Source organism: Megalobrama amblycephala, linkage group LG10, assembly GCF_018812025.1.
Source record: "Megalobrama amblycephala isolate DHTTF-2021 linkage group LG10, ASM1881202v1, whole genome shotgun sequence".
NCBI lineage: Eukaryota > Metazoa > Chordata > Actinopteri > Cypriniformes > Xenocyprididae > Megalobrama > Megalobrama amblycephala.
Genome location: NC_063053.1, coordinates 9,540,435 through 9,566,983, shown reverse-complemented (window position 1 = coordinate 9,566,983; position 26,549 = coordinate 9,540,435). Strand labels below are relative to the sequence as shown.

The window sequence follows — 26,549 nt, the reverse complement described above, 5'->3', positions numbered from 1 at the left end:
TGATCTGTCAGGGATTTAATGACATATTAAGTCATAAAAAAATGAAATTTAAACATTACAAATAGACAAATTTAAGGCGTCAGTGATTTATCTATATAATGAGATTATCACTGAGACATCACAATAACCTTTCACTTCGCAAAATGAGATTTAACAAGATTCCTGTCCATCTGAACAAGTCAGTAGGTTGCACAATGCTCCAGAAAGCACATCGAGGTAATACTGAGACTTCTCCAGACGATGTCCACCATCACTTTATGTGAGATCTTCTTTGAGCTTTTGTTCACTTATAAAGGCAAACTGGTCAGTGAAACGGTCTGAAAATAGTTAGTTGAGAGCACGGCGATGCTCTGCAGAACAGGCTCATAGAAACAGCTTGTTTTCAGAAGTCTTTATCCCAGCCAGAGAATTCATCCGGAGGTTCTTCAAGCTCAGGGGGAAACATGTCGAAATGACTGTGATCCAGAGGCCCTTTCAGCTGGAAAAATGAGAACAGAAGTAGATACAACAATCTACAGTAGGATAACAGGCTTTCATTTCTCAAGACATATGTAAAAACATTGGCTGTGTCTTTACTATCCCATGAGGCCACGGGAGAGGATTTGTGAATGGCAGTAAAGCGACGCAACTGAGGCTAGTAGGTCACAAGATAATGACAACATGGAGAATGTAGTGCATCTGGATTACATTCATACTACACAGATAAAGAAGTAATTACTACTCAAGAGAGTATGTGATTTGGGCTGCAGCCATTGTAAAACTGTTGAAGCTTTGCTTTACCTCCCTCCTCAGAGGAGACATCAGCTTCCGTCGTCTGAGTCCCTCCCAGTTGAAGCCTTGAAACCATCTGTGAGAAAACAATGGAACAAACTAAACCTCCACAGTACAGAAGAAGCATCCACACACATCTTCAGCCTCATCTGTCACTTTCCTTGTAGTGAGAAAATGTTTCAAGGGGACATATTGTACATTATTATTGTTCTATCATCTGTGGTCCACTATTATTATTAGAAAATATTTCATTACTCCAAAAATTAATTGAATTTTTATGCCCATTTCCACACTCTCACTGACCTTTAGTATTTAACGTGCCACTTTTTGCTACGGTTCCTTTAAGATGCATATGTAAGCGCTTTCTTCACATGTGAAATTAGATTTTTGTACTTTTTCACAAGCTGAAGGTTTGCAGTATTTTCTCATATAGTTTTTAACTGCTTCAAAACAGCCTCTTTGCGGAAGTACAAAATGAGATGTTTTTGCAGTTTAGTGGTCTTTTTGGACTGGGGGAGGATGATTTGAGTTCTGCAAGTTACTGTATATTTTCATGGACAAAATTTTTTATGACCATCAAAATCTGAAGATACACTACCTTTCAAAAGTTTGGGGTCGGTAAGATTTTTTTTAAAGAAGTCTCTTATGCTCATCAAGGCTGAATTTATTTGATTAAAAATACTGTAAATACATTATAATTGTGAAATATTATTAGAATATAAAATAGCTATTTTCTACGGAAGAGGATTAGGGCCAAGCAATAATAAAAAAATAAAACCATCTCGAGATTAAAGTTGTTAAATTTCGAGAAAAAACTCATTAAATTTCAAGAAAAAAGTCGAAATAAAATGTTGAGAATAAACTCGTTAAATTAACAAATTTATTCTCGTAATTTAACGAATTTGTTCTCGTAATTTAACAACTTTTTTCTCATAATTTAATGAGTTTATTCTCGTAATTTAATGACTTTATTCTCAACATTTTATCTCGACTTTTTTCTCGAAATTTAACGAGTTTGTTCTCGTAATTTAACGACTTTTTTCTCGTAATTTAATGACTTTATTCTCAACATTTTATCTCGACTTTTTTCTTGAAATTTAACATTTTTCTCATAATTTAACGAATTTGTTCTCATAATTTAACGACTTTTTTCTCGTAATTTAATGACTTTATTCTCAACATTTTATCTCGACTTTTTTCTCGAAATGTAACGAGTTTATTCTCAACATTTTATCTCGACTTTTTTCTTGAAATTTAACGAGTTTTTTCGCGAAATTTAACTAGTTTATTCTCAACATTTTATTTCGACTTTTTTCTCAAAATTTAACGAGTTTTTTCTCAAAATTGAACAACTTTAATCTCGAGATGTTTTTATTTTTTATTATTGCTTGGCCCTAATCCTCTTCCGTACTCTTCCGTAATTTTCTATTTTACTATATATTTTTAAATGTGATTTATTCTTGTGAAGCAAAGCTAAATTTTCAGCATCATTACTCCAGACTTCAGTGTCACATGATCCTTCAGAAATCATTTTAATATGCTGATTTGCTGCTCAAGAAACATTTCTTATTATTATCAGTGCTGAAAACAGTTGTGCTGATTAATATTTTTGAGGAAACTGTGATACTTTTTCAGTATTCTCTATACTTGAAATAGAAATCTTTTGTAACATTATAAATGTCTTCACTTTCACTTTTTATTTCTAAAAGATCTGACATTTGACCGATAGTGTATGTCTCAGATCTCACATTGTTACCTGCCCATGCATATTCATGCCTGTATCAAGAGCATGCGCCTTTATTTGCATAATGCTCTGAACATAATTTAGTGACATAATACAAAATGATGTTGAGCTCTTGTGTGCTTTGTGTGTATGTTACCTGAATCACCCCTGTGTGATAAGAATACTCAAGCATAATGAATATAAAAACAACAGATTCTCAGTACAAACACACAAAGAGTTAGTAAAATAATAAGTGTGGTAAGTCCCTGCTGATTGTAATCAGTCCAGTGAGCATCATCAGTGCACATGCATTTTAGGTGCTATCACTCGTGTGACTGTTAAAGAATGGGCCCAGTGCTTCACCTTGCTGTCTGTGGCTTCACTGCGCTGTGGAAGATGACAACAGCTGTGCCTCTCATTTTGGTCACTAATTGCTCCCCCTGTGAATGCACTGGGGCTAATTTGGCAGGCTAGCTCAGCTACCCATTGTGCTGTGACATACAAAGGAGCGAACAGACCTGCAGCAAAACACTCAACAATACACTACCCGTGATCAGACACATGGATTAGTGGTTTAGTGTACTCCCAGGTGGGTCTAATGTTCGTTAATGCAGAAAAATGAAACAATTACATGAGAATATGAGAGTGTAAGGCCTACAGTGTACAGTGAGACAAATAAAGTTAATATTAACAAGATTTATGGGCAGGATTGGCTACAGAAACTGAGTTGACACTAAACCTAATGAAATCAATATTATGAAACATGTAAGGAATAGTAATTTAAAAAAAAGTCATTATTTACTCATCCTTCCCTTGTAAAAAATAAGTACACTTAATTGTATTGAATCTGCACTGTACTTCAAATCTCAATATATATATATATATATATATATATATATATAAAAAACAGTTATTGCAGATAAAATTACATTAATGAAATAAAAAGCCACTTAAGTGTACTTAAAGATATAGTACGCTTTCAATACTGTTTCTTAACACACTTAAGCACAGTTTTAAAAAACCCTCTAAAGTTCAATTAATTGCATTTTATATCAATTTAAACTATAATACATTTTTATTTAATTCCAGTTAACAGTTTTAGAACAGCATGAGGGTAAATAAATAAATGACAGATTTGTTATTTTTGGATTAACTTTTCTTTTAAGCAATGAATATTTGATGAAGTTCATGACTTAAGTTCAGGAGGAGCTTGTTCGTCCAAGGGGTATATAAGCATATATAGCTTACCATCTTTCGATAATGTCACTCAAGCATCCTTCCTCCTCCCCTCCTCCACCTTCATTCATCTTTTTATGTATTTTTGTGGGAGGGAGGGGGAGGGGGGATCTAAAAGCTCGATTTAAGAGCAAACCTTTAACCACGGACAGCATGCCAAACTTGTTTACCTATATTTTGCCACATGATTGTATGATCAAATGAACTTGTGAATTGACCTACTTGTGTTTCTTGATGTCAATGATGCCATTCTTTTTATTCCCAAGCCGTTCTGCTGGATTGAGTCTGGAGACAGTGAGAAAGATGAGTGAGTTTCTGATTGTTCTCATACAGGCCAAGCAAGAGAAAAAGGTACAACAATAAATTGACACTGACACATGCAACCACGCAGAATCTGATTTCACCAAGTGCAACATGTTCCTGGATCAATGTCTTTGTTCCAATCAACCAATCAGATTTGATGGACAAGTTTACAGTTCATGTCAAGTTTATGCTTACAATCAGGGTTAGGTGCTTCTATATCAATGTTATTCACCTATCATTTCCCTCTGATTTTAGGGATAACTTATGGGTAGGATTAGATTTAGGGGTAGGGATATAGGATTACATTTTCTGACAGGAATGTTGTTCCAGGATCAACAAAATATATTGACCCATGAATGTGTCTAACATGGCAAAATCAAGATGTGCTGCAACCACAGTGAACATCAAATCTATTTTATTTTCATCAAATGAAAAGTGAAAAAAGTGAAAGCATGTCTGGAGCATAGGATGACAGAGGCTCTGTTCTAAAATCTACTAAACTGCCTACATAAGCCTACGCAGGCAGCATATTAAGGCATCAATAGCACACTCCAGACAAGACTATGCCAAATTCTATAGCAGCATTGCACATATCATTGCACAAGTAAGCAATCCAGTGTGACAAGCTCAGAAATAATTCATTAAAATTGGTTTACAAAGAGAGATGTGGTTTATAAATACTTGTGAAAAAGATGTGCGCTTAATGTGCACTTGTAGTGTACTTCAAATCTTAAAAGTATATTTTTAAGAAACTGTACTTGCAGATAACTTCCCACTTAAATGTACTCTTTCATGACTATATTTCTTAACATACTTAAGTACACTTTTAAAAAGTGCACTTTGTAATAATTTACATTTTAAATCATTTTTATAATCTTTTGTTGTGCTTTTAATAAGTACACTTATTTTGATGTGTTGACTAACATCCTAAAGTCAAGTCAAGTCACCTTTATTTATATAGCGCTTTTTACAATGCAGATTGTGTCATCTTTACAGTGATAACTGGTATATAATTTGGCTGCACAGCAGCTCTTAAAGAATAGTGTCAATGCAGGCAGATCAAAGCAGTGTTGAATAAATGTCAAGAATACTGTTGGTTATCAAATGTCAAGTCAAATGTCAAGTGTCCCCAACTAAGCAAGCCAAAGGCGACAGCGGCAAGGAACCCAAACTCCAACAGGTGACATCAGGTGGCAAACAGGTGGCAAATAGGTGTTAAATGGAGAAAAAAACCTTGGGAAACCAGGCTTAGTCGGGGGGCCAGTTCTTCTCTGGCGAACAGTGCTTTGTTACGAAAAGCACATGTAAAGTACTTGATTATAATTTTTGATATTACATTTAAAGTTAATATATATTAAATGTACTATCTTGCTTCTTTATCATTACAAATATATTTAAATACATGACACAAGTTTCAACAGAAATACACAGTAATGTGGTATTATGTGTTTACCAAACCTCTGGTCAGTGAACTGCTATTTATTTGAGATGAGAAAAAAATGTCTCAGAATGAGAGAAACATACTTGCAAAGTCTCCTTATGAGATCCTCTGGACGCTTGCTGATCCTCTTGGGAAAGTCCACCTTCTCAATCCCATGAAGAACCATAGTGTAGATCCTGATTGGATCAGAGCCTGTGAATGGAGGACTGACAGTCGTGTGGGAGATGTTATATTTCAAACACCATCAAAAGTCATAATTTAAGCCACTAAAACTGCTCAAATGAAACCATGAGGCAGAAATGTATTTCACTTTGTGAATTTGAGTTAAACATACATGATTGATATCACAAAAATGCATAACATAACTGTGCACAAGAATGTAAATTCATGCAGTAAATAAGCTCAGCTAACAGTATGCCTCAGTAAGCTTTGAGAAGATGTAAACTTCATGTGGCATTACATCATAAAGATTTTGTCCAGCTGGATGATCACACTGCAACTGCATATATTACATAGTCCCATCCCCAATACTCTGTTGCCATGGTGATGCTGACTGAAGCTTGAGGCAATGGAATACATTGTGAAAGCCATGATGGCTAATCTCACACTAGAGGACCATTTGCTCTGGTCAAGAGAGCCCTGCCCTTTACAAATCGGATGTTGAACAAGATGCAGAGCGTTTTGGCAGAGGCACAGGGAAGGCCGTGCCAATTCAGCAACAGAACTGATTCTCTGAAGGTCTGGGAAATCTGTGCTCTTTAAAGGTGCTCTTTAATCTGTGCTCTGTGCATTAGTGGCGCCAAACGGAATTGCAAAATTGATTATTGCTTCCAAACACTTTCCATTGCTTGTGAAAATGATAAGTCCGTCCCAAACTCAAAGCATTGGTTGAACCACAAGTTGCTCTAAAAGCACCACAGGGCCAATATTCGGCCTACAAATTCAGTCCTGTGGAAGCATTTGGTGGATGAAACACTTGATATGAAACACAAATGATTACCTGCCAATTAGGAGCTCAAAGATGAGGATGCCCATGGACCAGCAGTCGGCTCCAAAGTCATGACCCTTATTCATGATGACCTCAGGAGCCACATACTCAGGAGTGCCACAGAACGTCCAAGTCTTCTTACCTAGTCCAATCTTTTTGGCAAAGCCAAAATCAGTCTGAAAAAACAAAACAAAAATAACAGCGTAGATAATAAGGATGCTGAATGTAAGACTAAGAAGTGGCTGCATAGTCCAGACTCCATGCATACTGTATATAGTACAGTGAGGTACAAAAGTCAGAGACCACTAGTGAAAATGATTGTATTTTGTATTAAAAATAATCACAAATTATATTATCATATCTGCGTGAAAAGTTTAATTTAAATTTTTTAATTTGTTCTCATGATTTGAGAATGATCCAAAGAGCATCTTGTTTTTCAATAAAGTAAAAACATCTTACTGTCTGTACAAAGTGTCACATGAGAGGCCTTGGAATAGTGCAAAATCTGAAATAATTCTTATTCATGTTACGTCAATTATTATTATTATTTTTTTGCTTTAATCTTTATTTCCACAATTAAAAATCATACTTTTTTTCCCTTTAATTTTTATTTCCACATTTAAAAAAAATATATTAATGTGGCCTCAGACTTTTGGACATTTCACCATGGTATTTAGTGGTGTATGTAAAATGACCATCTTGACATAGCCTTCCCCATCCAGAAGAAGATTCTCTGGCTTCAGGTCTCGGTACACAATGCCTCTGCCGTGCAGGTAATCAAAAGCTTCCAGCACACATCCAGTACAGAAACGGGCAGTGTGCTCATCGAAGAAACTCCTAAATGAAATCAAAACTTCATGAAATCCTAACTTAGGAGACTTAAGTATTCTACATATCATTCAGTGAGAGTAAGTAAGAACCATGCAAGTGATCAGAATAAATGTTTATCATAGACAATGGGCTGTGATATGCAATATGCACAGTGTCAAAACAACCTACACTCACATGTCCCTTAGCACGCTCCACAGCTCTCCTCCCAAGCAAACCTCAAGCAGCATATAAACGTACTTATCATCCCGGAATGTCCGGAACAACCTGAAACACACGAGGGCAGTCAGAGACACTCGATTATTTGCATTCTGTGAAACAGAGTGTCTCTTTAGCATTTCTCACTGCTAGCGTTCGTAGAAAACTAGACTTGCATGTAAAGCTGTGCTAGCTTTTCGTCTACAAATGCCAGAGAGGCAATAAAACGAGCTAGAGCACACACTCCGACAGGAATATAAGCATGGTTTGAAATTCCCTGGGGAGTTTCCTAGAAACATGCAAAGTAGAAGCCCCTTTTCTGATTCAGATGAAAAGCACAATGGCACTGAGACTGCTGTGACAGATAAGAAAAATGTCTAGTGTGTCGGGATCTGACGATTCAGTCCTTCATGGATTTCTTGTATGACTCTGTCCGCTCTGCCACGCTGTTTGTTTGAAGGAATGGAGCAGCAACTACAGTATAAGTTTACTGAGCTCTAACACCACTGTGGTCTTATCATCACAACTGGTCTTAAGATGCATTTTGGACGATTGGATCACAAGTGGATGAGGGAGACACATTCCCGTTTACACCTGGTATTTTAATTTGTCTCTTTTGTCCACTTTCAAACACTTTTGTCCTGTTTTCTTCGAGGGGAGGGTCTAAGGGCAGGTAAATGTATGGTCTTTTTCAGATCTTTTGATGAGATAAGCTTGCGCAATTTACATGTGAACACGTCTGGAGACGATGGAAAAACACTGATAGCCGTAAGACCACGCCAAACACTGTGAGTTCTAGAAATCAGGAATTGTGAGAGAACATTGTGCTTGGTACGTTTTTCATCTTCAAACCAAACTTGGGTTATCAGGTGACAAAATTAGTTCACTAGGTGGAGTGTGGGCGGTCTTTTGTGGCTGTTTGAACACATGAGCGTCTACACTACGAAAGCAACCCGGTTGAATGTGTTTTCGACTATCTCTGGAAGTGGTCGAAAGTGGACAAGCTCTAAACATTTTAGGCCCCCTTTAACACCTGTATTTAGTGTCATCCCCTTGTGATTGGATCAACCAAAACAAATTTTAATACTAGGTGTAAACAGGGCCAAAGTGTCCTCTAAACAACAAATTTTAATTCCAGTGTGGACATTTAAGGTGAGACACCCCAGGTGAGTAGGGTAAAAAAATGAAATAATAGATATCACCATATTTCCCCAGCTGATTGACTACATTAAGAATTGCAAACATTTTTTGCAATTGTTCTGAAATGTTATGTTTAAATATGCAAATGAGGCGTTATCTAATTAAATATGCGCTAATTTGCATACATTTCTAGAACAAAAATCAGAATGTTGGATTAAGTCAGGTTAAAAATTCTTGTTTAATTTTTTTTTACATATTAAAGTCAAAGGTTTTTACAGAGGGAATTCTGGATATCTATTTTTATCACTCCATAAATCAGAAAATACTGTCAGCAACCAGAAAAAAATACATTTTCACAATTTTTTTAGGAATAAAATGTTGTATAAAATCAGGAAAATTATATATCAACAAATCTCTGTAAAAACCTATATATATGAATAAAACTGTAAAGTTTGGTGTATGTACGTTCTGCCGAAGTGGAGATTTCTGACTCAGAGCAGGAGAAAAAACTCATTTTGAGAAAACATATTTAAAACTTTAAAACATATTTACTGTAATTGAAATCTATACAGACGCAAATAGATAGAGTGCTATAAAATATACACTTAAACGTGCATTTTGGATGTTTTCTTTTCACCAGTCCAAAAACACACTTAATGAAAAGCCAAAAAAAAAAAAAAAAACACATGAAAAAACAGTGTTTTTGCCTGTAGTGTCCCCCCTTAAATAATTAGATTAAATGCAGATTTGATGCATTAAGCACACTCAGCAGTTCCAATATTGTGAAAAAGTGTCTAAGATAAAGAGAAGGACAAATATTTGAAAAGATTTTTGAATTATGGTTTAAAACGTGCCAAGTTTGTAGAAATTTATCAGTTGTAATGTTGAAAACTTTTATATAATTTTCAAGTTAATGGCTAATAAATGTCATGTGGTATGACCATCATAAGTATATTTGCAAATATCATGAATAATAAATTAATAAATATCATTAAGTTTTTTGGGAGGGTTGCACCATATTTTAAATGTGGTAAAACATTTTACAGCCTAAACTGACCTTGCCTTGTCATAAAACGTCAGATTTCGTGAACTTTTTTTTTTTCCCAAATATTTATCAAATTTTAATAATATTATTGCTTTTAGGAAAAATAATCAAATATAATGACAAACTATGTTCATCAAGTGTAATTGAATGTATGAAATGCATGTTTTATATATTTTTGTGTAAATTAATAAATCCAGACAAAAAATGAGCATCATGTCACTGACCCCTGTATGCGCATAATCAAAGTCAAGCCCATTTTCTATTTACAGCTATCATAGATATAAATAGTGTCTGTAGCCATAGTGACAGTGACTAAAGTAAATATCAATGTTGCCAGCTTCCAAAACACCGGAAAGTCTTATCATAATTGACACAACATTATCTAATAAACAAGTCTAATCGAAGTGCAAGTTCATCTGTCAGACCTTAATTAACAAACAACAACCAACACTCTGTTTGGTTCCCACTGGCCCTGTGGTCTAGCAGCAAGCCATTCATTCAGTCCATTATATTGATTAACTAATTAATTAATTAATTAATTTAGTGGCCTTCAGGGGAAAAGTCTTGTTCTTGTGCCCAATCTGTGTACAGTAAATACCCTTATCACTCTTGAGGATTATATGAAATGAATCTAAATTGCATTATTATTCCTTTGTGTTTACAGTTCTCAGATTAAAATATGTCAATATCTAACAGGAAAGATATGCTCATTAGACTGACCTGACAATAAAGTTAGAATTGGTCTGTTGGAGGATGTCCTTTTCTGAATAGATGTGCTCCTGCTGCCTGGTGTCCACAATGTGCTTTTTCTTAATACACTTTAAAGCAAACGCAGTATCTTCTGAATCTTTAAGCTTGACCTATGAGAACAAATACAAAATGCATGCAATAAACAATATAAAACACACTTATTTTTTACATGCCATTGCTGCAAAACCTTTTATTAGATTTATGCATGCATCAGAGTAAAATATATGCTGTATAAATGAAATCTAACCAGCTCCACTCGTCCAAAGCCTCCCATCCCTAGTGTGGCCACTACTTGAAGTTCTTTCAGGAAGGAGTTACTGGACAAACCAGATGCCTTCTCCTTCAGCCTCCTGAGCTCTGCTGCTTCAGGAGAGCGTTCGTAAAGAGGCGACTGAGGCCTGTGGGGAAATGATTGTGACTGTCACATACAGGAATAGAGTAGTTGTGTGTTGGCCTAGCTGTGTTTGTTTCCATTAGATGTGCACTTACATGGCATTCCTCCTCTCATCACTCAGAGAGAGCTGCTCCACATACTCCCTTAGATAGGCTTGCAGCTCCTCGTAAGTTCCCACCATCTGATTGAAGTTACTGTTGAAAACCCAGAGAAGGTGATAATAAGGATCTGTTTTAGTCATAGGTAGAATAATAGTACATTGTAAAAAATAATTTTCCAAAGTTGTAAATAAAACAAAGATGTAAAAAGTTTAATTCATTGTGTTACTTGCTACTTCTATGTAATTATTTGTAAAATGTACTTGAAATTCCTTAGTGAACATTGTTTCAATGTAAATCCTATATCAAATTTTTTATTTTTTTTGTTCTTTCATTTTATAATTACTTTATTATTTGTAACACAGCATGTTAAATATTAGCTTATTAGTTTTTTTCTGTGGCATCAAAATTGGTATTGACAACTGAAATTATGATATGGTGACAACCCTACTTGTTAGTGTGGAAAAAACATCACTTACTCTCTATCCACCACCAAACACTGTGTGTCATTTTCCTTTGCAATGATATTAGCCGAGCGGACATCCTCACTGAAATGGAATTATAAGAAATAGGTAATGATGTTGTGCCACTTTGGAGATATGGTTTTATATATATATATATATATATATATATATATATATATATATATATATATATATATATATATATATATATATATATATATATAAAACAGTGACTGAAAACATCCTGAAAAACATCATCATTTGCTTCTTCCCTATTGAGAGTACTTAATCTGAGCTTTAAATGAATCTAAATCTTTATTACAAATTTGTGAATATGACAAGTGGCTCTACTGTGTCTAAGAGTGTGAGCGTCTCTGTGGTTGTTTCAGTACTGAGTGTGCTCTTTAACAATGGTACATTGAGAATTAACATCTTTTCAGATGACTGACATTCCACCTCCCACATCCACTCCTACAGAAACTTGTTTCTTACAGCTCTTAGTGAACAATGTGTAGACATTGTAGAGATATGTAACTAATCTTTTTCCTGGCCTACAGGAAGTCTACAATCACAAAGGATTCATTGTTGGTTGTGTTCAATATTATTAAAAACACTTCAAAATGATACCATCTCCAAACCTTATGAGAGCCTTTTCCCCAAAGTAATCACCCACTCCAAGAGTCTTAATCTCCTGTGGTTCAGAAAAGCCCTCTGTAGTCTGTGTTACAGACACCTGTGAAAAGAGCACACAAAAAAATCTTACTATACATCTTACTTTTTATTCGTTTGACTGACAAAATTAACCTTCAGCACAATTGCAATTACTGTCCCACATCTGAAAGCACCCTACTGTCACATACACAGTGGTAATCAGGAGATGCATGATGCAGACTATCAATCACTTGATACTTTTAATAAATAAATAAATTGTCCACAGGTGAATACACAAAGAACAATATCACTAATCATCCTTAACATTAGATGTAAACCGACAAAGAACTGAACAGAACCAGTGGTATAAATTCACGAGCAATCTAAATGAGACACAGATGACAATAATGAGTAACTAAGGACAAATTGAGGTCATAAAGAACACTAAACTAAAAGGATATGCAAGAAACCAAGACACATGAAAAGTAACACAGTGAGACTACACAGAACTCCCTGACAGAACTTCCCCCTCCCACCAGGCGGGTCCTCGCGCCATGCATATTAGTCCAACGGTGGAGGGAGAGAGGGGGTTTAGGATGAGGACGAGAGGCAGGTGAAGGACAGGAAACAGGAGGAAATGGTCGAGAGGAACACCATATCAGAGTTGACGGAGGGAGGAGTCGAGGCGGAGCTGTGCTGGGTTTCACGGATGGAGCCTGGGATCAGACCAACAGAGGCAGAACTGGGCGAGAAGGAGACCCCAGAGTAATGGAAAGGCCGATGGACCAGGACGACACCGCAGGCCTGGACGTCAGAGGTGACTCTGTCGGCTTAAGGGACCAAGGCAGAACGGGATGAAACCGGAGAGTGTGAGGACCAAGGTGGAGCCAGAGGGAAGAAGGAACCAGTTGGAGCCGATAGGCTGACAGGCTGAGGTGGAGTCATGATTGTCTCGTAGAACTTGGCTGGTAAAGAAGAGCCTGGAGAGTTGGTGGAAGTCTGAGAGCCAAGGAGCTGCGCAACACCAGTGGAGCAGGTGAGTCCTGGGGACTGGATGGAGCCAGCGATGAAGGAGACAACTAGGTGGGCAGGTGACAGGGTGGGAGTGGGTCATCCAATAGATTAGGCAACCTAGACTGAGCCAGCAATGGTAACAGGGACAACAGAGTGGGCAGCTAACTAGAGAGAATGGGATTGTCTAGAGGAGTCGTTTGGACAAGTTTACAGGTGGAGACAAGGGTGGGAGGTGGGGCTCTGTGGTGAGGTGGATGAGGCAGCGCTCTTCTACTGGCTCAGGAAAGAACTGGTCCCATGGCGCTGACTTTAGGTGGACCTGGTGGTTGGCTCTGGACTCAGAATGGAGGAGGTTCTCGGCTCTCCGAGACAGACACTTGGCTCTGGCTCCATGGTGAATGGCGGGTCTCGCACATGGTCCGCAGTGTGTGTTGGTTTGGACTTAATCTTCGTGGCGTGCTCAGGTGTCAAACATCTAAGTTCAGCAGAAGATCTCTCATGCCATCTAGGACACTCCGGGCTAGGGTGACTAGTCCTGTCTGGAGTGGGCAGTAAGATTGCTGCTGTCAATGGAACATGTGTTGCAGAGTCGAAGATTGTGTTGTTGTCCTTGATGACTTCCATGGTGAGAGAGGTGTACTCAGTGAAGGGACGATGTTCCTGATCTGGCCGCATCTGGCCAAGGATGTCGTCCATCCGGCTCCAGAAGAGATGTTTTAGAGTTTCATCATCCTAGCAAGCCTCTTTGTATAGATCAAGGAAGCCCTCCACATATTTCTCCAGCGTCCGGCCATTCTGGAAATAACAATCCTTCTACATTATGGTTTTGGTTGGTTCATCTGTCGCATACACAGGAGATGCATGACACAGACTATCGATCAAAGATACTTTAGGTGAGCCAGGCCTCTCTAAAATATTTGGATTGACAGCTCAATGTCCATTGAAAAAATATTTTATCCTATGCAAGCAGCAGTCATACTCGTACAGGTTACTAGTGATGAATGGTGTCTGGGTGGGACTCAAAATAATGCGTCTCCAGTCTCTTATCCAATTAAAATAAATCTTTGCTCCATTACTATCAATGGTACAGGTATCTGCCATAGACTCCCATTTAAAGTTGTCCTAGAATGCTTTATAAGTCTAAGGTGTCCCCTGAATGTGTCTGTGAAGTTTCAGCTCAAAATACCCCATAGATTTTTTTTATTCAATTTTTTAACTGCCTATTTTGGGGCATCATTAAATGTGCCCGTTTCAGCACGTGTCCCCTTTAAATGCTCGCACTCCCCGCCCCCAAGCTCGCAACTCTATTATACATTGCATAAACAAAGTTCCCACAGCTAAAATAACCCTCAAAATGGATCTTTACAAAGTGTTCAAGTAGCATATCAGATCATGTAAGTATAGTATTTATTTGGATGTTTACATTTAATTCTGAATGAGTTTGATAGTAGCCTATGTGTGGCTAACGGGCTAAAGCTAACATTACACACTGTTGGAGAGATTTATAAAGAATGAAGTTGTGTTTATGAATTATACAGACTGCAAGTGTTTAATAATGAAAATAACGACATGGCCCTGGTCTCCGTGAATACAGTAAGAAATGATGGTAACTTTAACCACATTTTACAGTACATTAGCAATATGTTAACATTTAAAAAGACAATTTACAAATATCACAAAAAATATCATGATTTCATGGATCATGTCAGTTATTATTGCTCCAACTGCCATTTTTCGCAGTCTGTGTCTGTGTGCTGCTCCAGACGTTAATACTGGCTTGTGTAATGCCTTGAACATGGGCTGGCATATACAAAAGTTGGGGGCGTACATATTAATGATCCCGACTGTTGCGTAACAGTCTGTGTTGTGTTGAGATTCGCCTGTTCTTCAGAGGTCTTTTGCACATATCAAATTTACATAAGAAGGAGGAAACAATAGTGTTTGAGACTCACTGTATGTCATTTCCATGTACAGAACTCTAATTATTTAACTATGCCGAGGTAAATTCAATTTTCAATTCTAGGGCACCTTTAAGCACTACTTCAGTGGGGCTTCTATGGGCTGTTTGTCTGCTGACTCCTACAGGCATATTCATGTTGGCTAAGCAGATAGAATGTAATCTGAACAGATAATCTAAAAGTGCTACAATATTGAAATAAAAATAAAATAATATTTAATGGATTACATGTAAATTAAAACTTAATGCAATAATGCATACCTCTCCTTTAGCTATGATAAAGAAAGTGTTTCCTTCCTCGCCTTCACGAATAATGTACTCTCCTTTGTCAAAATAATCCTAAAAAAGATTGAAACATAAGTATGATCTGGTTATATTTCATTTCAGAAAAAAATATGCATTACCAACAAATGGCAATGCTATTAGACACAATAAAATGCTGAAAACTTACAATTTCAAGACAGTCAATTATTTTGGAAAGTTTCTCCTCTGGAAGATCTTTCAACAAGGACACACTAAAGAAAAAATATAACAAAATATTTAATCAGCTTTAAAGGAAAACAGCATGCAATCGAATCTGTAAAAATGTATCAAAAAATTCTTCATTAACACATTCAACCCTTAAACAAACCAACGTTATTTTAACAGTTATGTTACAACATCGATTTATAATGCACTGATACACATTAGTGACAGGTCTACATTAAGCATTTAAAACCACAACATCATATTCAGCGCTGAATGTTTGTTGAAGCAGCCAAGCAGGGATGTGTGTGTTTATTTGTGTTTGTGTGTGTGTGAAGTTGACAACTGATAAATATGCACAAATGTTAGTGGCATGAATGTACCTGCGCAGGAAGCTGAAGTATTCCTCATGTCTGGCTTGAGTGGATCTCATCATGATAGTCTGGAACGTCTGCCGGTCCAGAGCCCAGATGTGGGACTGAGTCACAGCTAATGAAATGCAATCACCATTAGTTCCACTTCACAAATCTATAACTATGACACAAATCCAATATTTACAATAAAAGTAGGTCAACAATAATAGAAAAAAGGTCATGTTTGATATAACCCAATTATTTGCAGTCTGCATCCAAATGCAATGCTTTGGACTTGTTTTAAAAATGCACCCCTCAGTTTTTAGGTAACAGAAGTAAAATCATTTCTGAAAAAAATTAGGATTTATTTATTACAATGCTATTCCAACTTTTTCCAACATCATTACCTACAGCAGCTTTTCAACCAGCAGCAATCTACAAGGAACATATGCTAAAGGATCAGAACATGAGCAAATCTATATGACGTTTTGATGTTTTTAACATTATAAACTACACTCCTTTCACATTTAGCCAGATATTCAAAGCAAAGCATTCTTAAAAGCATAAAAGAAGATATTTTGAAGAAAGGTTTTATCAATACAGTGAAAGACAATGTGGTCAACACATAGACACACACATGACAGTAAGTAAAAGATGATTTAAATTTTAATTTAATGAACCCTTAAAGGAACAGTTCCCCCCATAATTAAATAAACGTCATTATTTACTCATGCTCACTTTTGTTTATCTTGCTGTAAACTATTAGATTAAATACAAAAATACACACACAAACCTTTGACTGTGGCTGTTCTTTTACAGTTATAGAGAATGGCCAACTCTCCGAAGGCCGTCCCAGGATGCATCTGACCCAGGAGCTTTCCATTTTGAATGACCTCCAATAAACCCTCTAAACACAGAGAATCAAATCAGACAAAAAAATATATAAAAATGTGGAGTGCAGTGGAATATTTGGATTTCAAAAATACGAAAGTATGAAAAACAAGTAACAAAAACATCTGGAGTTTACCAGCAAGCACATAGAGGTAGTTCCCCGGCTCTCCCTCCTGAATAACCAGCTGCTCAGCAGCGAAGATTTTCTCGTACATGCAGTCCACCATCTCTCGAGTGTGCTGAGGTTCCAGCTTCTTCAGAAAATCATTGTTCATGATGGCTTCATTGATGAGTTTCTTAATGCTACAGGAAAAGAAGCAAAAAGAGTTTGGAGAATGCAAAACCCCAACAATTTACTAAAGCATGCTGTCTGTCTGTCTGTCTGTCTATCTATCTATATGTAGTTTAATCTTAAAATCTCCTTTTATAAGACACACTTCAATTAGATGAAGCTTTCTTCAAGGCAAGGTCCATCAGTGCTGCGTGAAGTAAATAATTCTCTTGTCGGCACACTTCAGACTGCCTTTAATACACTGTTGAATTAAAGATTTCAAACCATCTTTATGGAGCACCCTTGAGAGCAAGTGTCACGAATCGCAACAACAATCAAGGGAAATATCAAGATCATTTGAGATCACAGGATTCAATTTTCAAGAAAAAATGTAAATACCAGAGAGGTACTACACCAAGTTTAATACATGGTCCGACAAAAAATGAAAAAGTCATTATTGTGTCAGTCATCATTTACTCATCCTCAAGCTCTAAAAAGTACAAAAAATCAACACAAAATTAATCTTTGACTTTTTTTTCATATTTTACAAATTCTGCAACATTATTGAACTGCATTGAATCAACTTTAAACTGACTCGAAGTGAATGAAGACACTGTTGTCTTCTGTAGAGCTGCTTATAGCTGATATTAACTCATTTCATGGTAACACTTTACAATAAGGTTCATTAGTTAAACATTAGTTAATGTATTAACTAACATGAGCTAACCATGAGCAATACATTTGTTACTGTATTTACTAATCTTCGTTAACATTAGTTAATGAAAATACAGTTGTTTATTGTTTGTTCATGTTAGTTCACAGTGCATTAACTAATGTTAACAAGATTTTAATAATGTATTAGTAAATGTTGAAATTAACCTTAACAAAAGATTAATAAATGCTTTATAAGTGCAGTTCATTATTAGTTCATGTTAACTAATGTAGTTAACTAATGTTAACTAATGAACCTTATTGTAAAGTGTTACCCATTTCATAAGTGATTAACTTTAAACAGTTATTGAACTGAAGATAATCAACACTGAACTGAATTCAGTTCAATAATGACACTATTGTCTTTATAAAGCTGCTTTAAAGCATAATTTGTATTTGTCTCATATTTGATGAAGTGACTCCAGAGACACCAGCAGCTTCAAATACCTGTTTGCTGCTCAACACTGGCTTTTTTATTGCTGCCCTTTTAATACAATTAACTTGTTTGACAGAAACTTTCCTTATCTGACCGAGTTCTGCTGTGCTCTAAATCACACACAAATCTTATGATAGTTCAATAATCTGCATTCAGTTTTCACACAATATTAGTTGTTTTCATGCCTTTTGCACAGCATTGCACCATTTCATGCTGTTAATCTTCAGAAAGATCTTTTTTCCTCCCCATATTGCATGAGAACTGTGACTTGCTTAATAATGTGGAACAACCTCTAAGTAGGGTTTCCATTTACCTCAGTAGACCTGGCAAATTATTTTGTCTGAGATTGATACCAGTTATCTAAAAAGACATGGATAAATAAACAAACAAACACTTTCTTAGAAAAACTAAAATCTGAATGTTTATTGTACTGAAATCCTACTGATGTGTCACTTGCATAATAACTTGGAACACAGTGTAAATGTTTAAATAGTTTAACGTGTATAATGACCTAATTTTGGGAATTTTAATTCCTGGGTAAACTTACTTCTTATGGCACAACAAATGATACATTTCTCATTCTTTCTTTTGGAGGGCTAAAAAAACACTGGAAAACAAGTCTACATTTCACATGTCAGTTTCAGACTCTTTTTTGTCTTCAGTACTATACTATGGCTGATTCTCATTATCACATCTGAAACAGGAAGGTCTCTCCACTGACCTAAAATGGATCTTATGAATGAATTAGTGCTGGAGATTTGTAGACTGCCATCAAGAGCGTGTTTAATTAAAACAGTAATGATTCCTGTCCATGCATACAAATGGCCCACGCTTTGTGTTCTCTTTAGCCACTCCATCCCTTTCGGAGTGTGTTATGGTAATCCAGGCTTTCAAGCCCGCTCTGGGGTTGGAGACACTACAAAGGCTTGGCTAAACCTTACTCCTGTCTCCACCTTCCAGGGGAGTCAGTATTCCAGTGACTCCATAATGAAACAAACAATCCAGTGGTGCAGTCAGTTTCCGCACACTCACCTGGAGTCTTTGCGGATGCGAGATCTCTCTGTGGAGATGTGATGAACCCTGTGGTCATGACAGAAGTGCCTCGATGTAGGTTCGGCTGATACGCCCTCCTTAGCTTTAAGGCGTCGATGCACCTCCACAGCCACTCTGTGAAAGCGCGTGGAGCCCTGGTTGATCACACTCAGAAGTCTGCGGCTGTGCCTCAGTGGTGCCGGTGGTGAGCGACCAAGGCTGTTATACCCGATTGCATCCTGGAGCTTATCGATCTGGGACACTTTTGCCTCTAGTTCTCTTTGAAGACTCTGTAACCGCTTCTCCTGTGCTCGGAACTCCTGGTCCCTCCGTGCCAACTCGTCCTCCAGATGGGCGATCCTCATCTTCAGGGGCTCCACAGATTCCCAGACAGGGGACTCTTTTATACTGGAGGCCAGGCACGTCTCCTCTAGTCGAGGAGCTTTGATCGAACCATTCCCCATGATCAGAGAGTGACTAGGAACCATAGAGAGGCCTTTGGGCTTTTAAATTTGTTCACTGGTTGGCCACTGCAATCAGAAGAAAAAATACAGATTTTAGACAGGGAATGTCCATTCAATCAACAGTACTTATGTCTCATGCTTCTAAATAATATTTAATCAAATTATTTTAAAGAAATGAAACATAATTATAAATACTATATTATATTTACTTTAAAAAAAGTAATTTTGTTAAATATTATTTAGAAGCATTTTGTACTGAATTTTGTGTAAATATTGTTTGAAAAAACTATTAACACTGTTATTATCCATTGTAAATAATAAATTGTATACATGCTGTACACTACCAGTCAAAAGTTTGGAAACATTACTATTTTTAATGTTTTTGAACAAAGTCTCTTATGCTCATCAAGGCTGCATTTATTTCATGATAAATACAGAAAAAACAATAATATTGTGAAATAATATTACAATTCAAAATTATGTTTTTCTATTTTAATATACTTTAAAATATAATTTATTTCTGTGATGCAAAGCTGAATTTTCAGCATCATTACTCCAGTCTTCAGTGTCACATGATCCTTCAGAAATCATTCTAATATGCTGATTTATTATCAATTTTGGAAACAGTTTTGCTGCTTAATACAAACCTGATTCCAAAAAAGTTGGGACACTGTACAAATGGTGGAAGAGGAAGTTTCAAATTTCAATATTTTATTCAGAATACAACATAGATGACATATCAAATGTTTAAACTGAGAAAATGTATCATTTTAAGGGAAAAATAAGTTGATTTTAAATTTCATGGCATTAACACATCTCCAAAAAGTTGGGACAAGGCCATGTTTACCACTGTGTGGCATCCCCTCTTCTTTTTATAACAGTCTGCGAACGTCTGGGGACTGAGGAGACAAGTTGCTCAAGTTTAGGAATAGGAATGTTGTCCCATTCTTGTCTAATACAGGCTTCTAGTTGCTCAACTGTCTTAGGTCTTCTTTGTCGCATCTTCCTCTTTATGATGCGCCAAATGTTTTCTATGGGTGAAAGATCTGGACTGCAGGCTGGCCATTTCAGTACCCGGATCCTTCTTCTACACAGCCATGATGTTGTCATTGATGCAGTATGTGGTCTGGCATTGTCATGTTGGAAAATGCAAGGTCTTCCCTGAAAGAGACGACATCTGGATGGGAGCATATGTTGTTCTAGAACTTGGATATACCTTTCAGCATTGATGGTGCCTTTCCAGATGTGTAAGCTGCCCATGCCACACGCACTCATGCAACCCCATACCATCAGAGATGCAGGCATCTGAACTGAGCGCTGATAACAACTTGGGTTGTCCTTGTCCTCTTTAGTCCGGATGACATGGCGTCCCAGTTTTCCAAAAAGAACTTCAAATTTTGATTCGTCTGACCACAGAACAGTTTTCCACTTTGCCACAGTCCATTTTAAATGAGCCTTGGCCCAGAGAAAACACCTGCGCTTCTGGATCATGTTTAGATATGGCTTCTTTTTTGACCTATAGAGTTTTAGCCGGCAACGGCGAATGGCACGGTGGATTGTGTTCGCCGACAATGTTTTCTGGAAGTATTCCTGAGCCCATGTTGTGATTTCCATTACAGTAGCATTCCTGTATGTGATGCAGTGCCGTCTAAGATCACAGCAATCCAGAATGGTTTTCCGGCCTTGACCCTTACGCACAGAGATTGTTCCAGATTCTCTGAAACTTTGGATGATATTATGCACTGTAGATGATGGTAACTTCAAACTCTTTGCAATTTTTGTCTGAGAAACTCTTTTCTGATATTGCTCCATTATTTTTCGCTGCAGAATTGGAGGAATTGGTGATCCTCTGCCCATCTTGACTTCTGAGAGACACTGCCACTCTGACAGGCTCTTTTTATACCCAATCATGTTGCCAATTGACCTAATAAGTTGCAAATTGGTCCTCCAGCTGTTCCTTATATGTACATTTAACTTTTCCGGCCTCATATTGCTACCTGTCCCAACTTTTTTGGAATGTGTAGCTCTCATGAAATCCAAAATGAGCCAATATTCGGCTTGACATTTCAAAATGTCTCACTTTCAACATTTGATATGTTATCTATATTCTATTGTGAATAAAATACAAGTTTATGAGATTTGTAAATTATTGCATTCCTTTTTTATTCACAATTTGTACAGTGTCCCAACTTTTTTGGATTCGGGTTTGTATTATTTTATAACCTGTGATACTTTTTCAGGATTCTTTGATGAATAAAAAGTTAAAAAATATCAGCATTTATTTAAAATAGAAATCTTTTGTAACAATATACACTACTGTTCAAAAGTTTGGGGTCAGTCATTTTTTTGTTTTGTTTTGTTTTTTTTTAATACTTTTATTCAGCACGGATGTGTTAAATTGACAAAAAGTGATAGTAAATATTTATATTGTTAGAAAAGATTTATATTTTGAATAAATGCTGTTCTTTTTTAACCTTTTATTCATCAATGAAATAATTAATATTAAGCAACACAACTGTTTTCAACAATGATAATAACTGAGTATCAAATCAGCATATTAGAATGATTTCTGAAGGATCATGTGACACTGAAGACTGGAGTAATGATGCTGAAAATTCAGCTTTGCATCACAGAAATAAATTATATTTTAAAGTATATTAAAATAGAAAACCATAATTTTAAATTGTAATAATATTTCACAATATTTTTTCTTTATTTATACTATGAAATAAATGCAGGCTTGAAGAGACTTCGTTCAAAAACATTAAAAATACTAATGTTTCCAAACTTTTGACTGGTAGTGTATACAACATAAAACACACGTAACTACAAAAATGTGAAATTAATGAAAAAAGACCATCAACAACATTACTGACTATGAAGGGAAGGTTATGTTTTACCTGAACAGCTGAATATGCTCTTTCAAAATTGAATTCATTAAGACTTCACCTTGCATTATCAAGTATAAACATCTGATTTAAGATGAAGTGACAATTATACTGTTATTTAAGACTATGAACTTGTAAGCCCCTTACAAACGTGCAAATTAAATCAAATATAACATAAATTATCTGCATATTTGATATTAAACGAAATTAAACCCAGCGGAAAGGCAAATGTTGAATTGCGAGCTACTTACCACCTGTCAGGGTGTAATGCAGTTTCCACTGCTGTTTATTTTTGGATAATTCAGAAACGCTGCTTCTTCATATGAGCGATCGGTCTGTGTCTCGCGCAGTGACAGGATGCAGCAGCAGCTGGACAGGCTTCACGAGACTGAGTGCTGATGCTGAACAGTCGGTTCTACTGACATCTAGCGGTGGCAGTGTAGCATTACACAGGACAGGGGAAACGTTTGGGTTTAGTTCACCCAAAAATAAAAATTCTGTTATTAATTACTCACCCTCATGTCGTTCCACACCCGTAAGACCTTCGTTCATCTTTAGAACACAAATTAAGACATTTTTGATAAAATCCGATGGCTCGTGAGGCCTTTCAAATCAAGTGGTTTGGCGCTTGTATCACTTACGACGTAACGAAGCCTCGTTTACTAAAATCACGTGACTTTGTCAGTTTGATACACGCTCCGAACCACTGATTCAAAACAAAAGATTCGCAAAGCTTCGAAGCTTCATGAAGCAGTGTTTTGAAATCGCCCTTCACTAGATTATTGATGAATAAAGTCGTTTTTTTTTTTTTTTTTTTTTGGCGCACAAAAAGTATTCTTGTCGCTTCATAACATTAAGGTTGAACCACTGTAGTCACATGAACTGTTTTAAATATGTTTTTAGTACCTTTCTGGGTGTTTGAAAGTGTAAATTATCTTGCTGTCAATGGAGGCCTCACTGAGCCATCGGATTTTATCAAAATTAGATTAATTTGTGTTCTGAAGATGAACGAAGGTCTTACAGGTGTGGAATGACATAAGGGTGAGTAATTAATGACAGAATTTTTATTTTTAGGTGAACTAACCCTTAACTTTTAACCATCATGTTATAAGAGATTAATGTTATCTTATAATTTCTGATGTTTTGATTTGTGAATATATCAAACATTTTTTAAACATTGTTTTTTCATGATTTGAATAATTTGATGTCTCTGTCTGAATTACTTTTTTTAACGCTTCATATTGTGCCAACAGCCAACAGTCATCTGCCTTAAAGGGGTAGTTCGCCCAAAAATGAAAATACTGTTATCGTTTACTCCCCCTCGAGTTGTTCCAAACCTGTATGAATTTCTTTCTTCTGCTGAAGACAAAAGAAGATATTTTTAAAAGTATGTAACCAAACAGTTGATGGGCCCCATTGACTTCCATAGTAAGGAGGGGAAAAAATACTATGAAAGTCAAAGGGAACCATCAAATGTTTAGAAACTCGTTGTTTGGAACAACTTGAGGGTGAGTAAATGATGACAGAATTTTCATTTTTGGGTGAACTATCCCTTTAATTCTTGTTTTTGAAATGTCTTTAAAACAACTATTTGTTTGCCAAACAGAACAGTTCAGTCGGTGCATCTGCATTTTTCCATTTCCTTTATTTCACTGCATGGATAATACAGTTCTGATGTCTTTTTGCAAAATAAACAAAAAGCTAGATTGCTACTCTTAAAAAAAAATAAAATAAAAGACTGTGCCATTATGGAAAAAAAAGACATTAACAAAACTTTAAATAATAATATTGGTGTCTCCAAAAGCATATATTGAATCAGCAATAAGAAACTTTTACATAGTCATTCAATGCTCGATTTTGAACAATTTAAAGAAGGGAAATGCAAGGAAAAGATAAACATTACCCTAAAATCAACCTTTAGTCAAACAGACTGTAACATGTTAGTCAGACTGACACTTTAAATGTAAATGTGTACAAGTAGGTGCATAATATCCATGCAAGTGGTTTCGATTCATCTTGCAGTTGCACTTCCTGTAAAAGCACAGAAATAAATGCCCTCTTATCCATTTTCAATTACATACAACAACAACATCAAAGATATCACACAAACTGTCTGATAATTTGTTCTCGGTATGAAACACACTTGTAAATGATCTAAAGGAAGAAATCTGTGAGCAGCAGGTGAACAAAGTCTGAACGTCTCACAAAAGACAGCAGTGCTCACATCGGCAGTGTGTGATGTAGAGATCAGAATGATCCAAGAATGAACTGGCATCAAAAACTACAACTGACAAGTTTGGTTAATGTTCCTAGCTGGGCTTGACAGCTGTTTTGAAAGTGTACTCCTCATTAAAGGTCAGTATAAGCCTAGAATATATGGGAAATAACTGATTATGTTTAGAAAAAGAAAAATCTTATTTTACATAAAAAAACACAGGATCAAAGGTTAATCTGGACAGGTGTCCATTTTAAAAAATACTGCGTCACAAATTTGAATTTAGTCAAGGTAGTTATACTGGATTGACACATTATTTGAAGAGTACACTGTACAAAGTATGACAATATGAGCTCAAAACATTTGTCAACAGGGAAATGTGTAGAAAATACATGATTTACAGTACAAATATTATATTCTTGTTCAAGACATGGAAAAAAAGTCACACACACTTCAATGTGCAAAATTATACTGAGAAAAAGAAATGATGCCTTGTGTACAATAAAATGAAAACCACTTCATAACATGGCATGCCCTAAAGTTTAAAAAGCACCTATTGTTAATATAATACAGAGTGCATCCGATCCGATTCATTCTTCTTTTGAGCATTGTCTTATATCAGTGGGTACAGAATGATTAGTATTTGCAACAAATATGTTATTATATCTGGAAAAAACAACCCACATAAAAATACACGTTTTTAAACATACAGCTGTGAACACACTTAAAAATAAAGGTTACACTTAGAAGGGCTTTAGACGCTGATGCCTTAAACCAGCATGATTTAGCCTTCAGCCTGACAGGCTACTTAAAGGGATAGTTCACTAAAAAATGAAAATTCTGTCATCATTTACTCACCCTCAAGTTGTTCCAAACCTGTAGGAATTAAATGTCTTTCTTCTGCTGAACACAAAAGAAGAACTGTTTGTTTATCCGTATTCTTCAAAGTATAGAATTTTCATTTTGGGGTGAACTATCCCTTTAAAAAAAACTTTTTCTTAACATTTGCGTGTCGCGAACACAGCTTGTCTGAACAGGGAAGTTTGTCTGAGGTGAGACATAAGCTATGAAAATAATGTTAGAATAATGACACTGATATATAGCCTGACATCATCTCATCTGACAGTACTAAATCAGGACAACGCGTTTTTCTCAGGCACATGCTCTCGGAAACATGAACGCCCACCCATTTCGAAAATTGAATGCGATGAGCTCGTAATTACGACTTCAGAAGTGGGAATTATCAAATTTCCGATAGCATGTGAAGGCAGCATTAAATTGCGTCTGACAGAGGAGTCAACAGCGTTCATGCACTTATTTCAAAATAAAAGTCTTGCATCAGAAAAAAAAACATTTATAATTAAAAATTTTGCTGTCGTTGTTTCTTTGACTACACACTCCGCGATCCATCAGTTGAGAAACACTGACAAAGTCGACTCAAGAATCTTATAAAGTGAAAATGTGCTCCAATAAACCCATTGAAGAACCTTTATTTTTGAGTGTATCATTACGAAATGCTCATTTTTACACATATAGAGACAGAGCGTATTGAGGCCACACCCACATTGGGGGGTGGGGGGGTTTACAATCCAACCGTCTCCATTGACTTTGTGTTGTGTGAGGCTGCCTCCTTGTCATTTCTGACTTATAACAAAAAACAGAACAATGCCTTAAAGGGTTAGTTCACCCAAAAATGAAAATTATGTCATTAATGACTCGCCCTCATGTCGTTCCAAACCCATAAGACCTCCGTTCATCTTCGGAACACAGTTTAAGATATTTTAGATTTAGTCCGAGAGCTTTCTGTCCCTCCATTGAAAAT

The 26,549-nt window shown here is 36.3% G+C and overlaps 1 protein-coding gene across 2 annotated transcripts; it reads right to left on the bottom strand.

Moving 5' to 3' along the window:
- Nucleotides 1-23,167, bottom strand: LOC125276687 (cGMP-dependent protein kinase 2). Of its 2 annotated transcripts, XM_048204454.1 has the most exons (20): nucleotides 23,028-23,167; nucleotides 22,764-22,937; nucleotides 19,161-19,690; nucleotides 16,847-17,013; nucleotides 16,613-16,726; nucleotides 15,850-15,955; nucleotides 15,453-15,516; nucleotides 15,263-15,340; nucleotides 12,018-12,112; nucleotides 11,395-11,463; nucleotides 10,913-11,011; nucleotides 10,671-10,821; nucleotides 10,394-10,533; nucleotides 7,468-7,557; nucleotides 7,158-7,299; nucleotides 6,475-6,638; nucleotides 5,558-5,680; nucleotides 3,953-4,015; nucleotides 781-847; nucleotides 1-478 (listed from the first exon to the last, which is right to left on the bottom strand). In XM_048204454.1, exons 3-20 carry the CDS (start codon nucleotides 19,646-19,648, stop codon nucleotides 383-385), a joined length of 2,316 nt encoding a protein of 771 aa, XP_048060411.1. In that variant the 5' UTR covers nucleotides 19,649-19,690; nucleotides 22,764-22,937; nucleotides 23,028-23,167; the 3' UTR covers nucleotides 1-382. The 2 variants fall into 2 exon arrangements, with proteins under 2 accessions (XP_048060411.1, XP_048060410.1); XM_048204453.1 differs by lacking the exon at nucleotides 23,028-23,167 and having other exon boundaries at nucleotides 22,764-22,994.
- Nucleotides 23,168-26,549: the final 3,382 nt, after the last annotated feature.

Excerpts from the sequence above, each read along its gene's own strand:
- LOC125276687 (XM_048204454.1), bottom strand. The coding sequence starts at position 19,648 with ATGGTTCCTAGTCACTCTCTGATCATGGGGAATGGTTCGATCAAAGCT. Across the intron at positions 15,956-16,612 it reads AAGAACAGCCACAGTCAAAG|CTGTGACTCAGTCCCACATC; the intron begins GTTTGTGTGTGT and ends GCATTTCATTAG. Across the intron at positions 5,681-6,474 it reads TTTGAGCTCCTAATTGGCAG|TCCTCCATTCACAGGCTCTG; the intron begins GTAATCATTTGT and ends CACGACTGTCAG.